This window comes from Aedes aegypti, chromosome 2, assembly GCF_002204515.2.
Source record: "Aedes aegypti strain LVP_AGWG chromosome 2, AaegL5.0 Primary Assembly, whole genome shotgun sequence".
NCBI classification, from domain to species: Eukaryota; Metazoa; Arthropoda; class Insecta; order Diptera; family Culicidae; genus Aedes; species Aedes aegypti.
The window spans coordinates 132,135,990-132,153,382 of NC_035108.1; the positions used below are offsets into that span (position 1 = coordinate 132,135,990).

The 17,393-nt window shown below is 40.0% G+C and overlaps 1 protein-coding gene across 4 annotated transcripts in view; it reads right to left on the reverse strand.

The window, feature by feature from the left end:
- LOC5566834 overlaps positions 1-17,393 on the reverse strand; it is a 310,372-nt gene that overhangs the window by 27,704 nt on the left and 265,275 nt on the right. For all 4 annotated transcript variants that reach the window (XM_021842417.1, XM_021842416.1, XM_021842415.1 and 1 more), the window contains one exon: positions 2,879-3,061. In XM_021842417.1, the coding sequence (XP_021698109.1) occupies positions 2,879-3,061 (183 nt within the window). The remainder of the gene's footprint in view (positions 1-2,878; positions 3,062-17,393) is intronic.

Genomic DNA, 17,393 nt, shown 5'->3' on the forward strand with positions numbered 1-17,393 from the left:
CAAGCTCGAGCCTTTGCGAACACGTCGTGTATTTCTCCAAAGAATGTTTGCTTTCGATGTCTTGACGAATCGGATTGATTGCCCTGATCTTCTGCAACAAGCGAACTTTTTTGTTCCGGCTCGGAGATCCCGCCCACGTTCGTTGTTCTGGACCGCAAGACATCGTACGGTATTTGGACAAAATCACCCGATGGAAAGATGTTTTAACTTGTTAAATGTTGATGTTTTTGACTTTGATGTGAGTAGAAATAAGTTCAAAGCTAGAATAAGATTATTGCATTAGATTAAGACCAATACAGTCTGTACAGCAATGCTGAAGACGAAGTAAATAAATAAATAAATAAAAAGGAACGACCTGAAAGAACATTCTGAAAAAAAATTCGTTTTGGACAGGTACACTTAGTTTCACTTAAACAAAAGATTATAAAGTTGTTTGTAAAGGATACAGCTCGAGCCAGCTGTGATGCGGGTTTTATTGTAGTATGACAACATCGTGAACGCAACGAAAAACATTCAATTATGATAAAAACCAAAACTCATCTCCTGTGTTGTCAGAGATGTGGTTAATGGATTCATTGGGCCGTTATAATTTTCTTCCTACTTTCGATCCGATCACAACATCTCAACAAAGCTTACCACACCAAACATCCGGAAAATGTTCTACCATTTTTCAATCTCGACAACTAATTAATTCTCGCTGATTGATTTATCCCTTTAACACAGAATCAACAAAGTTAATTGAATGATTCCCCAAAACCCATTCAGCTCGAACCATTTCCAAGAACCCGCACCTCTACCATCCGTGCGGTGTCGGGTAAAAAGCTCCTGGTTGCCCAATTTATCACAACGAAACCACGGCCACAACTTTTTATGAATGTAACCCTGCTCGCACCCAGCCAGGCTGAGCTACAAAGGAATCACCCAACCCGAAATTCCACACCTTTTCCCCCGATCTCAAACCATCCGTGAAAAGTCACCACATTATAAGAAACCGGAGCAGCTGCCGGCGCACGGTGGTCCAGATGTAAAAAAAAAATCATCACCATGGCAAAAACTATGTATTCTCAATATTTGACAACTGTTGTGGAATATGTTTTGTGAAACTTAGGTAAAAGAATATTCTAATCGATTCCTTAGGCTTAAAATAACATTTAAGCAACATAACTTCGCTAGGAGCAATTCTTACGACAAGAAGAAGCTGTTTTTTTATTGTTTAACATACCTACAATAAAGTTGTTAATTTAATAGGGTCAACGACAGATAGTAATGAATTTGTATCTGGGAAAGTTGAATCATGGTAAAAATTAGGTACCGACAACAAAAACTTATGCTGAAAACTAAATGTGCTGTTTTAGTGAATCTAAAACTAATATATTCCGGATAAATACTCCTATTAAGGGTTAAACACGAAGAAAAACAATTCTTTTCCGAATTTTCATATGTGTTCTTAGATAGCTAATTTTGTGGATGAATGTTTGACATTGCTCATAAATTGTGTTTTTGTCAGCTTTTTAAGGAAACTGGACCATGGTGCGGCGGCATAGAAAGGGGCTCAATGGTGCTTTCGGCGGGAAGTTTAAATGATCTCGCTGTAAGCCGTTCGGGGGCGTAGGTGGAGGTGGGTGAGCAGGGAAAATTGACTCGGATGCTGTTTGAAATAGTCCTCCCCCTACTGCTGTTTGCTCTGTTGTTCAGCAGGGGCAACAAAGACAACAACTTGGCTGACAACGGGCGACAATGACATCAAATGGAGTTTCGCTTAATTATTTACATAGCGTTGCTTGCCATGGGGGTGGAAAACCGTAAAAAAATATATTTTGTTTCATTCCTACTAAGATAGGGAAGCTTTCTTCAATCCTCTATAATATTTTTATACGCCACTGCTTCAGAGTGGCCCATTTAGGAAAACTGCAGAAATTTCTTTACTTTCTAGTTATCTTCGGCATAGTTAGTGCTATTAGGAAGGATTATTTAATAATGAAATAAACCCACAACGCACCGTGTGGACTTTAGGAAGGATGCTATTACGAAAGTCTTTAAATCAGCTTACCAATGAAAGCATTTCTAATCTTCAATAGAGGTATGAAACTAAGAAAGTTCAATCCAAATGCTCTGCTCATCTAATCATGACTGGATTTGTGCAGATCTCATCGAAACCACTTTCGTGGCTATTGATGTGGTCTCATCTGTATTCTATAATTACTCAAATCCACATGAGATGAAAGAATCCTGTGTAATGCAATCAGATTGAAATAAAACCGACAAACCATTGAAGTTTGTTCATGTGATATTGCTGATTAATACTTTGACTGATAGCAAATGAATTCAGAGGACTATTCGAGTGCATGGAAAAGCATGACGCTTTTTATATTTTCATTTATGCAGAAGATGTGGGATGAGAAAAAGTGGGGTGCTTTTCTTTAGTTTAGCATCACAAATAGCATGTACAATATAAAAGAAACCAACAGAAAAACTTTCAAGGAAAGGAACACGTATTGAAGAACTAAAGGTATTGAGCTTCTGTAAATACATCATAGAATGATTTGATTTTCTTTTTAGTTTGTAACTAAGCATTGAAGTCAGTCCAATGCTTAGAATTACCCCAAATTTTGGGACTGATTGATTTATTGCAGTCATGCAATAAAACCAGAAAGACAATGCTGTAAAACGGTTCTCTATGCAAAAATTGGTTTGTCTTGCAACATGAACATGATTTGCTGGTTATACTCTATATGATTTTTGGGTTACACAAAAAAAAAACATCCAAAAGCGTACTCCGATACCAGGACCCTTTCAACAAATTGAATGCGGAAATTGTCCATGTATCCCAACATGAAATAGAAGAAAAAAATATTGAATAAGCTTCCGTTATACTTACTTTTGGTCCGCATTCACATTTGAGCACCCACTGCACGTCGACAAATTTGTTCTCGATTTGAATCTGGCGTGACTGCAACATCTCCTGGTCCAATGGATCGATGGATGCGCTGTCCCACAGATCATACCCGTGCTCGATGAACTCGAAGGGGTCACCCGAATTGAGCGGGCAGAGAAGCTCAACCTGGAAAAATGGATAGAGAATGCGTCGATCAGAAGGTTGTGTTGTAATCAGGATTTAAAAATAAGGAACTTTACACGTTATGTAATATTGATAACTGGATACTATCAGTTTTTTCTGACTAAATGTGTCTTGCTAGTTATGCCACCCATGGTAGCATTTAAAGTTTCGTTATGGTTTATAAACCAAAATTGCTACCACCAGTTTGTTTGTGGTATACCAGTGTCCTTTGTTTAGTGCATATCATTCTACTCCATTACTTTTGAGACAAAATGATGAAGTCGTATTTTGTACAATTACTAGTCTGCCTATAACTGAATATTTGTAACATTCGACAAAAGTAGGCAAATAGAATATCAAGTGTGCATTTTATGACAATATGGGAGGAAACTAAAATTTCTAAAAATTACCAGGAACTCAAAACTGCTCATTTGAGGCTGATGTTTTGTACAACTCATATCGCATACTAGGTGAATTGTCAGAAAATAATTCTGATAGGAATGTCATTGCTATCACATTACGAGGCCCATTTATAATCTCAATGTGACTGTTATGCGGTTATAATTACTAATGTGACAAAACAACTTGGTATTTTTTTTTTTCGAATTTTCTAGAACAATCTCACAGATTTTAGTTAGTTGATCGAAAGTGTTTATCATTTCATGACTCTCCATGGTATTAACTCAATTTCGTCAAAAATGTCGAATGTGACTGTTTTGCAGTTATGGGCAGCTTTGTCTTGTCATCAAGTAAGCTGTTGAAAAACGTCATGAAACGAACCGTACAAAATGGTAGTTTCATTCACTCCCGTTTTTTCAACTTGTTCGTTTGATATCCTGTGCTTCTTATATACACAAACACGTCAGAACACTTAAGTAACATAACTGTGGAAGAGTTTTCAAAATCCGATAACCCGTTTACGAGCCATTTTGTGACATACAATTTTTATTTATACAATAATAGAAGATAGATAAATAAAACTTTACCATTTTGCATAGAACCTCAATAGAAAAATGAACCAATATATATATATAACATTTGGAGAAAACAGTTTGTGACCATTCCTTGAAACAAGAGGCTTATTTTACGAGGTAGGAGGTCTGCGACTCCACTGATTCGGAATCGTTTACCTTGAGTACTTGAACTCGGAAAGAACTTGTCTCATCAATTGAAACCAACCTGAGATGCTGATTGAGTCATTTTATACTTCGACCTCCTCATCATCTAGGCTAAATAGGTGGCTCTTAGTGGTTTGTTACTTTAATTTACGCTTTCGACCGTAACTTATAAGCTTTAAGGTGGTTATAAAACGAAGCCACATCTCAAATTTTCAAGAGCACAAGACTTGAGAACCAAACAGCGCTCCGCGTTGAAAATTTATCCCATTGGTCACAACCAGCAAGCAAGCAATTTGATTGATTTTCAACGCCAATTTTTGACAGATTCTCAAGTCTTGTGCTCTTTAAAATTCAAAATTTGGCTTCGTTTCATGAACACCTTAACAAGAACAGATACAACAAGAGTACAATATGGTAGTTCTTACACCATAACACATCCCGAAAAAGTGATCTACCCGCGTTACGGGGGAAAAGGTAACCTCACTATCTGGGTAAAACGTGGAACCACATGATCGGGTGGGGCCCGATCAACGAGAGTATGTGCAAATATGGGATAAAAAACCAGTTTTTCAACTATAGCACAGAGTAGCACAATATCGGTCATATCAGTTGATGGCTGATGGACTAAAACTATCAATATCACTTGGATCTGACAACCAACAGTTGTGATGCGACATCGCACTCTAGATCAGAATCACTGCAGAATGAGTGATCACGTGGTAATTACCCACGCTATTAATGTTTTTCAGTGACCAACACACAGTTTCAATCCGTCTGCAGCATTATCAAGAATACCGTACTGATAAATTGCCATTTTATTTGCTTAATTTAAGGATAAACTTGAGCCATCAGTGATATCTATAGTCTATCGCCATCAATGCACTAGTGATGGAGTATAGAGCATGATGTTAATGTGATATGGAATGATCCGAATTGTATCGCAGTCTGCTATAGCATATTAAACGTGCTCGCTCAGCCCTTTTTTATCCTGCTATATAAAAGCGCTAATGGTTGCCCCAAGTAGGCTCGCTTTCTGGTAAGGATCGGTCGATTTGACGTTCAGCTTTGGTCATTTTATATTGAATGCACCCAAGCCAAACGTCACATCGTTTGATCCCTACGATCAAACGAGGGTACGACAGGGTATACCCATTACCCATGCAACGATTATCAGCATAAGATATCAGAACGTTTAGGTTGGCCAGGAGGAGCAGGAGTAGAAACCGAATATTATAAAGTTTAGCGCTAACCGGCTGATGAAAGAGAGAGGCTTACTCTATATGTCTGATTTATTTATTTATTTCATGTCGTCAATCAGAAGTAGACCATTTTGTTACAATTTTACACTTAATATTATATAGTTTGAAAACGTTATTTTCTTAATCTAGTTCGAATTTTGATATGACATAAATTTTTGTTTTAGTTCCGATTTCGTCATAGTAAAGTCAATGGTTTCGCAATGTTTATTGTAAACAGACATTATTTGATTTAAAGGCTCAAATTTGGCATAATTTGTGCGGCTTTTTTGCCACTTTTAAAGATCGGCACTAAAAATGAGCTTTTCCATGTTTCAGGGAAACTACCTGATTGCAGAGACATATTGTAGAGCCAAAATAGCGGAGATGCAAGTTCGATTGATAACATTTTCAAAAATACAGGTGGAATCCCGTCAGGTCCAGCACCTTTGGAGACATCTAGACTTTTTAGTGCATCTACAATATCATGTACTTTGATTTGATTGACGCAAATGTCATTTGGGATTTCCGGAAGAAATGAGAAATATTCACGATCTCGATTATTTTCCGAATAAGTAGTGTAAACGTCTTGAAAAAATGTTGCAAACAGATTGCAGCTTTCTTCAGGGTTCACACCAATTTTATCATCAAGGTGCATTTCAGATGGAAAGTTGTTAGATTTGGTTTTTGTTTTAACGTAATTAAAGAAATTTTTAGGACAGGATTTCAATTCACGCTCAGTTCGTTCATTATACTCTTCAAATGCGGTATCAATAGCAAGATTTAATTGATCGTAAATATTTAAATAGTTAATTAAATTTGCATCATTTTTACATTTTTTGTATATTTTATGTGCCTTTTGCTTACGATTCTTTAAATTTTTGATTTCTCTACTAAACCATATAGGATACTTTGAGTTATGATTCCTTCTTCTTTTTATTAAGGGTATATCGTCGTGTATAATGTCGTTTAAAATTTTGTAAAACATTTTAACGGCAGATTCAACATTTTCTTCGTTTCTTAACACATTTTGCCAACTTACTTGATTGATTTTCTGTTTTATATTGTCATAATTTGCTGAACGATAATCATGAACTTCTTCAAAGTCGCAATCTAAAGGTCTGTTATTTCCATGCACGAATAAAGAAAACTCAATAGCTGTATGAAAAAGTTCGTTTTTCCATAAGGGAGTCAATGATTCTACCACACAGAAATCTTCATCAGTATTGGTCATTAAGAGATCTAAATAACAGTTCTGCTGATTTTTGACGTGGTTAATATGGTTTAGACCTAGACTTTGAAATTGCAAAGCCTCATTTTCTCCAAATATTGGCAGCAGGATGCTCTCGTTGTCGACGTCTGGGAAGAAATCAATATCACGTTGATTGAAATCTCCATATATATGCACTTTTGTTTCGGGAGGAAATCCGCCAATAACATGTTCAACAATAAGGTAAAATTTCTCATAAACTATTTTACGAGCCTTTTTCGGCGGAAAATACACAGACACAAACACATGCGTTTCGCCTGCTATGTGTACTTTCACCCATACATGCTCAAACTCTTTAAATTTAGTGGTTTCTATGATTGATTCCATCGCCTCCAGAAATATGGCCATTTGTCTTTAAAAAAAGACACGGAAACCATCTTCAGCCATTTAGCTGCACAGACTGTAACGTAACACAAGACAACGGACAAGCATGCGTCGCAACTGCATACGCGCAGCTCGAGGCTATATTACCGGAAAAGAGTTAGCTTAATTTAGCCCCTTTTGAGGACTGCTGGTGTACAGCAAGAGCAGCCATCAATAATGGAAGGGAAACGTCAGGTATGTCAGGACACAGTCGACAAAACGATTGGATTGACGAAGAATGTAGGCAGTTTATGGGCCTTCCTTAGCCGAGTGGTTAGAGTCCGCGGCTACCAAGCAAAGCCATGCTGAAGGTGTGTTTGGTTCCCGGTCGGTCCAGGATCTTTTCGGGTTGGAAATTTCCTTGACTTCCCTGGGCATAGTACCTGCCACACGATAAACGAATGCACAAATGGCAACTTTGGCAAAGAAAGCTCTCAGATAATAACTGTGGAAGTGCTCATAAGAACACTAAGCTGAGAAGCAGGCTATGTCCCAGTGAGGACGTTAATGCCAAGATGAAGAAGAAGTAGGCAGTTTCTGGAGGACAAGAATGCAGTATAGGTGCTAATGCTGCAGTAAGGGACCCGGCAGCACGTGGGCCGTTATAGACGGAAACGACAACAGTGGAACCGTTTCTATCGTTAGAAAAAAAAAACGTCTGGAGAAAGCGAAGATCGCTATGCCGGTTTCAAGAAACGTGGAAGTTTTCGTGGAAGCTTCCCGCACAGGTGTCGTGCCGCAAACCCAGATGCACAGGCATAGGGAAGGGAGCACAATGAAGGACGAAAGCATTGGTGTTCGAAAGGAGGCAACACTTCGATGGAGACCTGAATGGAGCTGAGAGCGCATGCACGGAATGTTAATATGGCGGAGGAAATATCTGCATCAGTACTGTGGACGATGGAAACCAACCAGCTCCGCTTTGAGCTAAGATAAGAATGCCTTCCAGCAGCTCAAGAGCAATAATGCTGTTGGTAAGAATGACATCGGAGCTGAACTTATCAAGATGGTCCGTGATAAGCTGGTCATTTATCTGTACGCTATGGAAAACCATGACGAGAAAAACTTAACAGGGAAGCTTGCAATAGTGATACAAACTTCGACGGATGGTGTGCAGAACTGTGTGTTCGTTTGAACCCTGCCAAACTACAACGAGTTGATGGACTTTCGTGTTATTCGTTGTGCTGCAAGATCAGCCATTAATGATGCAGCCGAGAGCAACGTCAGGTACGTGGGACGGAGTCAACGGAACGATTGGTTCCACGAGGAGTGTAGGCAGATTCTGAAGTAGACAAGGAAGAAGAAAAAAGCAGCGCGGGCGGTCATGCTGCAGCAATGTACCCGGCAGAACGTGGAACTTTATAGAAGGAAACAGCAACAGTAGATTCGCCACCTTCGGGAAGAAAAACGTCGCCTGGAGGAGACGGAGTGCGAGGAGATGGACCAGCTTTGCTGGTCTCAAAAAACGCGTAAGTTCAATCAGAAGCTAAACGTATCCCGAGCTAATTCGTAACGCGAATCGAGAGGTATAGCGATAAGGAGGGAGCATATTTACGGACGAACGTGAGGTGGATCGAAAGGTGGAAGCAGCACTTCGTCTAACATCTGAATGACGCTGATAGCACAGGCAATGAAGGTCGGGAAAACGAAGGTAATACCTTCGTCAGTACTGCGGACGATGGAAATCAACCAGCCTTAACTTTGAGGGATGCGAAGGATGTCATTTACAAGGTCAATAACAATAAGGATGATATCGGAGCTGAACTCATAAATACGGGCCCGGAGAAGCTGGCCTTTGTCTGCACCGGCTAATAGGCACAATCTGGGAAACAGAACAGCTAACGGAGAAGTGGAAGGAAGGGGTAATATGCCTCATCTACATGAAAGGTGACAAGTTAGATTGTGAGAACTTTCGAGCGATCACCATTCTAATATCTCAGATCATTTTCCGTCGTCTGCCACCTGTCAGTGAACGAGTTCGTAGGAAGTTATCAAGCCGGCTTCGTTGACGGCCGATCGACAACGGACCAGAACTTTACTGTGCGGCAAATCCTCCAAAAATGTCGTGAATACCAAGTTCCAACACATTTCCTTTTCATCGATTTCAAGGCGACATACGATAGTATCGATCGCATAGAGCTATGGAAAATCATGGATAAATTAGCTTTCCCGAGAAGCCAAATTGTTTGAAGGTTTCAGACGAACACTCCAGTTCATTTGGATCCCACCGGGGACAACGACAAGGTCATGGATGCTCGTGCCTGTTGTTTAATACTGCGCTAGAATGTGTTATGCGGAGAGCAGAGCTTAACAGCCGGAGTACGATTCTTACGAAATCCAGTCAATTTGTTTGCTTCGCGGATGATATGGACATTGTCATCCGAACATTTGAAAATGTTGCAGACCTGTAAACCCGCCTGAAACGCGAGACAGCAAAAGTTGTGCTACTGGTGAATGCGACCAAAACAAAATACATGCTAGTTGGTGGGGCCGAACGCGAAAGGGCTCGCTTAGGTAGCAGTTTTGCGATAGACGGAGATGTGTTCGAGGTGGTCGACGAGTTCGTCTACCTTGGATCCTTGTTGATGGCTGACAATAACGTTATCCGTGAAATACGGAGGCGCATCATCAGTGGAAGTCGGGCTACTACGGCAACAATGTCGTAAAAACTGGAGTTAAGAAACAGATAGTTTCCAGCTTACTGGTGGGACGAGATGCTTAGCATTCTAAGGACAGCTTGTCTCAAAGATAGGTAGCTGGTTCAGTGAGCAGGGACGGAGTAGGACAGAGAAGATAGCCGCATTCAAACTCAAACGAAAGATCAAAATTAGTACCTCAATTAATGCAAGCAGCTGTGCCAAGTTACATACGCCATTTTCTAGGGCTACGTTATGACAACATCAACTGAAATATGCCCAGCCAAAGCTGAAACTAAATGTTGATAATCTTCCCAAAGCAAGCATCCCTCAAGTTTCCATTCTCGATTCACATCTTCAGAAGGAGAAGTATGATGGAATCTTGACTCTGCGATGCCCAGGTGGGCAATGATGGATGATTTTGCAAGTAACGTGTTATTAACAATGATGCGCGAGACGCTAGTGAGCAATTCTCGCTGAAACCAGGCCGCCATCGGCACCCATCGCTAGAATTCCAATTTTATGTCACTGATCGCTTGTTTTCGATAAAACTTAAGGGTGGTCCTTTCTGTTTTCTCAAATTGGTGGACCCCTCGTACGCCAGCTAGCTGAACAGTTTGCGAAAAAGCCCATTTTTTGATAAATCTTGGGTATTTCTTCACGGGATATGTCTCATATTTCGCTTGGAACACATAGCAAACTTAGTGACATCGTATAAAGAAAGGATATAGCTTTCATTTAAACTTGAAAAAATGTTGGCGGCCATTTTGAATATGGCCGCCATCTTGAATTTTGAGCTTGAGCTTGAGCTTGATTGGCCGCCCGTGGATGCACTCCAGTATTGCCAGATCAGCTGCACTTACACAAGGAACCAACCGAATGACTGCTTGGGACTAACAGGCATCCTCAGTGTATAAGTGCTGGTGATTTTCTATTTTTAGGCAACAATGGCGCCTGCCACGTCAGAATGCAGACCAATGAGGGGAAGGGGGAGGAATTGATGATGCATTGAACTGACTCCCACGTAGACCGTATATTCCACTGCATCCACGCCAGTTCATGCGGGAGTGTATGGGGGAAAGGCATGGCAGAGAGGTTTGCTTTTGTGGTTAGCAGACTGCCTATGTATCAGGCGTAAGAATGGCGTGCGCGTGGAAGTAGGAAGCGTTAGGGAAACGGTTTCTTGTCCGTCTCTGGTTCTAGCGTTTGCTACGAACGAATAATTTGAGTGTGATATATTTAGAATGGAAGATAGAAGCAAGTGAGAGATATACAACTACAAAGTACGAGGAAAGGGACGGGCCTGGGATTGAACCCATGACCTTCTGCATATGAAGCAGAAGCGGTAGCCATCAGACCACCAACCCCGTCTAACGGCCGCCATCTTGAATTTTGTTAGAAAAATCGATTTTTCACCATTAGCGCACCGCTAGTTTTGAATTCTGAGATCACCATCAGAAAGCTGAGAAAAAATTGCGTAAGATAGGCTACAAAAATTAGGTGAGCAAAGGTATTTACCCTATGATATTAACGATTTTCTAAATCATGTTATACTATTTTGACGTATATGGCGAGTGCAATCAATGCAAACATAATTTTTTGTACAACAAAGAAACAAGTTTTCAATCGTTGGTGTATTTTTTGAGACAGATGAAGAATAGGAGTATTAATTTGAGTGAAAAAAATTGGCGGCCATCTTGGATTTTTACGCCATCTTGGTTTTAAGTAATAGGATGAGTTTTCACCTTGTTACCACTCAACATGTTGAATTTCAATGCTACCGTTACACTTATTCTTCTTCTTGTTCTTCTTTTTCCTCACATTACGTCCCTACTGGAACAGAGCCAGCCCTTCAGCTTAACTAGTTTTAAAAACATATTATCAAATAGGATTTTTTTAACGCTTGTTTGCTACCTGAATGATTCTTCTACATATCTTCGAGTTGTAAAATAGCATTATTTCTTTCATTTATTTGGTCTAAAACCATTGATACAAATGAACAATCAGTTGAACAGCTGAGATAAGATAAGAAAGATAGAATCTGATTGTTTTTTAACGGAGGCCTTATAATTCAAGATGATGAGCACTGAGATGGTAAAAAATCAAGCAACTGCTAAAAACTAATATGGCGTCGAAAGCCAAGATGGCCGCCAGTTTTTCTAACCTCGAAATTATATATCTGCCTTTCGGCATTACGTCCACATTAGAACAAAACCTGCTTCTCATCATTCAATTTCGCTATTTTTCACATGCATGTTGGGCGGTACTGAAAACGATACTTTATGACTTAGAAAATCAAGGAAGTTTTTTGCTTCAAAATTTAAGACTTTCATTATAAATTAATGCACTTTTGTCAATGTTTTACGTTTGAACTACAGAAATTACCACAAGGCTTACAAATGTCCCGACACGCAATCCATAAACTTCATACAATGAACAACAATGCATAGGGTAGAAAAATGTTTGTTTAATACAATCAATGTAATTTGACGGTTTTCATTCAATGAATTTATTTCTTCATTATTACTGAATTCAAAGATATGTCGAAGAATTATTCTGTTGTCAGAAATCGCATTAAAAAAGAAAATTCCTATTTAATAACCTGGATTTTGTAACGTTTTACGTTTTTTGTAGTTTAAAAACATTAATAATAAACAAAAAAATAAAACAAAAAATGATTTTAGTTTTTATAGCGTTGAATAAAAATATTTTGTTTGCGTTCGTAAAATGCAGCGATCCATGTAGCGTAAGCATATGTGGATTGCGTTTGCCATAACGAATTATGAAAGCTTCGCAAAGCGCCATGTACACATTTTGGTGGACTACAGGCGTAATTCAGATTTGTCGCCATACCTACCAAGCGCCATGCAAAACAGTTAGCGCGATTTTCTATAATAGTTGCTTTTTGGATTGAATAGTTGGACGGTCAGAATAGGCAGTTTCTTGGCGCAAGAATTTCTTCAACTCGTTCATTTCGCTACGAAGTTGGCTGGAGAGCAGAAGTGCGCGAGTTTAGTAAACCAATTACGTTTAATTAAAGTAAATTTGAAAAGTTAAAGTTTATTCTGGTGAAATTGAAGTTTAAATTAAAGGTAAAAGTTAGTGAGTGAGTTAAAGTAATAAGTTGTGTTAAACGTTTTGTGTATTTCTTTCTTTAGAGGACCGAGGTCCGTGAATAATTCGCGATTCTGCACAAAAGTGTTCATTTATTTTATTTCAATGCGGAAAAAGGTAATTATGTTTAATTATAAGATTGAAAACTTAAAACTAATGTGATTTCGCGTTGGACATGCAGCGCTCTGCGCTTTTTCCGTACGGCTGGATTTCTACGTTGACATTCGGCTTCCGTCCCCGCCGAATCGTGAGTTTTGGTAGTCCGTTCGTCGAGAATTCTGGAGTCCGTTAATTTTCGGGACCCGTGTGCAGTGCAAAGGCCCGCCTTTCGAAAGGTAGTCAAATGGAGGCGCGAGTGAAGTCGCTAAAGTACTTCTATAGCGAATTTTCCTCCTTCGGACGCCAATTGCCGAAGGTAAAGGTCCCATTACGTCATCTCTGGGGGACCCATTTCCGAGAGTTCGGTTCGTTGAAGCGTGACGCCAATTGCATGCCGCGAACCTCGATCCTAACCCAAAGATAGGGCGACATTACTCCCCGCTCGGATTAGCGGACAGGTACGCGAAGCCGGGTCGCTGGGTACGTGTTCCTCTATTAGCAGGAGCGGATCGTCCCGGGTATTAATAGGTAAACTCGCCGTCTCACTCTCGAGATCCGAAATCGGAAGCTTCCGTTCCAGCCGCCATACCCTCCGCAATTTTATTTCGGCCATTTTGCACGGGTCAATTCTTCGCTGCCCGCCAATTTGCAGCACGGACACGCCGGTGGTCGCCATCTCGCTACCGCCATCGCCGAGTTCGATCGTCGCCATCATCGAGTCTGCGGAGTCGACGTTCCGTTCCCCGTCAACGAGCCTTCATCGAGTCAACGTAAAAGCCTGCGCAAGTACGTGAAGAGCTTTATATACATGGCCATGTTTGCTCTTTTCCCATTCCGTACGGTTTTCCTTTGTCCAACCCGAGTGAATGGTGAATTCGATTCCTAAAATAAAAGTTTTGAAGAAAGATTAGTTACCTTTTCCGTTACGTTTAACTATGCTTTAAATAAAAACTACTCACTAACTTACATTACGTTTCGTTCCGTTTATGAGTTCATTTGAGTAAGCATCCTCTTCTGAATCCCCTTAAACTTTAAGGCTGTGGAGGAGTAAAAGTCATTCTTGCGTTTGATTTTCTAGTGTTGTTTACCAAGAACCGTTCAAAACTCTCCCAGAGAGAAAAGTCTCTAAGCGTCGGGCATATCTGAACACGACTGGTGGTCTCTCATTGAGAGTGGCGCTTAAGCCACCGAGTTTGCTAATAATCTCTAGTATAGTTTTACGAACGGTTACTATTTATAACTAATAAAGCTGAGTATCAGGCTCGGTTCCAGTAGGGACGTAACGTCAGTAAAATGAAGAATAATAAGAAGAAGGGTATACGATACCTTTTTTTATTGGTAGCCTCTAAATTCGACATGCTGAGTGCTATCAAGGTGCAAAATTAATTCTATTACCTAAAATCAAGATGGCGTCGAAATCCAAGATGGCCGCCAGATTTTTTCACTAAAAATAATATTCTTATTCTTTACTCGACTCGAATAAAACACCAAAGGTTGAAAACTTTTCTATTTGTTGTACAAAAAATGATGTTTGTATTGATTGCACTCGCCATATACGTCAAAATCGTATAACATGATTTATAAAATCGTTCATTTGATAGGGTAAATACCTTTGCTTACCTAGTTTCTGTAGCCTAGCTTACGCAATTTTTCCTCAGCTTTCTGATGGTGATCTCAAAATTCAAAGCTAGCGGTGCGCTAATGGTGAAAAATCGATTTTTCTAACAAAATTCAAGATGGCGGCCAAATTCAAAATGGCCGCCAACATTTTTTCAAGTTTAAATGAAAGCTATATCCTTTCTTTATACGATGCCACTTAGTTTGCAAGCGAAATATGAGACATATCCCGTGAAGAAATACCCAAGATTTATCCAAAAATGGGCTTTTTCGCAAACTGTTCAGCTAGCTGGCGTACGAGGGGTCCACCAATTTGAGAAAACAGAAAGGACCACCCTTAAGTTTTATCGAAAACAAGCGATCAGTGACATAAAATTGGAATTCTAACGATGGGTGCCGATGGCGGCCTGGTTTCAGCGAGAATTGCTCAGTAGAAATTGAAATGTCAGTGAAGCAAATAATACCTACATGCATTCGAGAACTGGATGAGTGGAGTCCACTAGTCTATAAGTATTAGTATTTGGTCTATATTTTCATAATTGGAAAGTTTTAAATATTCTATCGGGGATTTTTTTTTTCCATACATTTTGTATGAGCTGAAATGCGTCAAATAACGTGATTTTCATGGGTTTTAGTATGAAAAATAGCTAAAAAATTGAAAAAAAAAACAAAATTTTACCGATGGAATATTTTAAAGCCTACTGATCATAAAAATATAACCCAAATACTGAACTCTAGTGAGAAAAAAATCTGATGTACATTCGATTTTAATAAACATCTGGTTCAGAGATAGCGTGACCGCCACCACCTCACTCAAATGCATTTCAATGTGGATACCGTACTCCCTCGTTAATTTGAACAGTACCTCATGCAAAACCATTAGGGTTCATTTTTAATTTGAATATCTAGTCACCCTAGAAACGTGTGTCTGGAAACCTCATCCACTGTTTTGTTTTGATTCTGCGTTCCGTTTCACAGCGTTCCATTCTACTTTACTCCGTTCCATCAATGTTATGGATTTTACTCAGGTGGCGCAGATCATAAATACGTGCTACTAGTTCTCTGTTTACTCTCTCGCTGTTCTTATGCAGCGCAAATAGTGACGTCACTATTTGCGCTGCATAAGAACAGCGGGATAATAAAAGAGAGAACTAGTGGCACGCATCAATGATCTGCGCCACCTGAGTAAAATCCATAACATTGCCGTTTCATGAGCTAAATGACGTTTGAACCATTTTTAATCTGAACGATGTGCAAATCTGCGGGGTACAAATTATAAAGTGTTCAGATTAAATCTGGTCAAACCAACGAGGTTACACGGTACTCAATTGACTTGGCCAGAGTGGATTTAAATAAGAGTGGAGTCAATGTCAAAATTGGAACAGCGGCGAACTGTAAATTCCAAACAAATCCGCATTCCAATTGAGCAGGAGACCTGTCAAACTTGGAACATGACGTCACTCTTGTTTACAGGCAATCTAGACTTGGCTACTGTCAAATCTATTAGGTGGGATAGGGGTTGCCATATACGTGGCGGAGTCAAGCTGCAGATAGCTCATCACGAAGCACCTGAACTTCAAAGGCAATGAACGCAATAGCGAGAATTATGCCAAACTTTGACGGTAGGAGAAGCAGTACGAGATATTTGCTAGACAGTGATTCATGGTCGATACAGCGGAATGAAGTTTCTGTCTGGGATGCGGCGCTGTAAATTAAGCAGAACCGTGAGAAGCTGAACAGTGTCCCGACTGATAATAGTGCGCGAGTGCGAAAATTATCTCCATTTACATCATCATGGCGTGAACTAGAAAGTGCAACCAGCAAAAGAAACAACTGAAACTTGCGAAAATTTTACCGAATCAATTCAGGAGCAAGACCGTGCGGAGAAAGGAATGACATATCTCAAACCCGTCGACGTGTGTGGATAGAAAACACGGAACTTCCAATTGATGCAGGTCCTGTCGGGTCATGGATGCTTCTGGAAGTATTGCTGTAAATTAGGGCACGTCTGCCCAAAACTCACCGCAGTTTAGTATTTGGTGTGGTGTTTGACTGCCACAGACTCGCAGACTTTACTATACAAGCGATAATGCAGATCATGTATCCGATGCTATGGAAATGCCGGAAAGTTCAGAGGACATTGAGCCATGATCGGAAAAGGCTAATTCTACTTTATGATGATGATTGGTCATGTAGAACGAACGTCACGTTGAACCGTTGATGGATCATCGGGGAACTTGTGAACCAGAAGCCTTCCTTCATCGGAATCACCGTTATGACTTCGGCATCTGACCGACCTGTAAAAATTTACCGCCATCGGGAAAACGGCTAAATCAATCGTATTCTTGAACGGTTGAAAAAAGGCAGAATTACACAGCGTAACAAAAATGACATTTTTGCGTGTCTCAAGAATTAAATTATGTGTTTCTTTCTAATAGATTTGGAGCCGCTGAATCTGATGTTGTTTTTAGAAACGTCCCTGCACGCCACAATTTTTAGCTACAGGTCACCAAAGTTGAATAAAACACTGGTTGAATTGATGTTTGGGCTCATTCACAAATTTCATAACGCTGGAGGGGGTGGGTGGGTGTCCTTGCGGTGTTACGGCTCGTACAAAAACAGAAAAATATCAATACAAGGGGGCCCAGATAGCCATAGCGGTAAACGCGTAGCTATTCAGCATGACCATTAGCCTGGGACACGGTTATATGAAAAATTTAGATTCTCGCTCCAGTCCACTTTTTCGATTGCATTTAGGGCCCATAACAACTGTGCAAATTTTCAGCTCGATCGAAGAAACTATATATTAGCGCCAGCCGTTCAAAGTTTGTATGGGATTTACTATGGGAAAACTTACTTTTGCAAAGAAAAATCGCCAGGGGT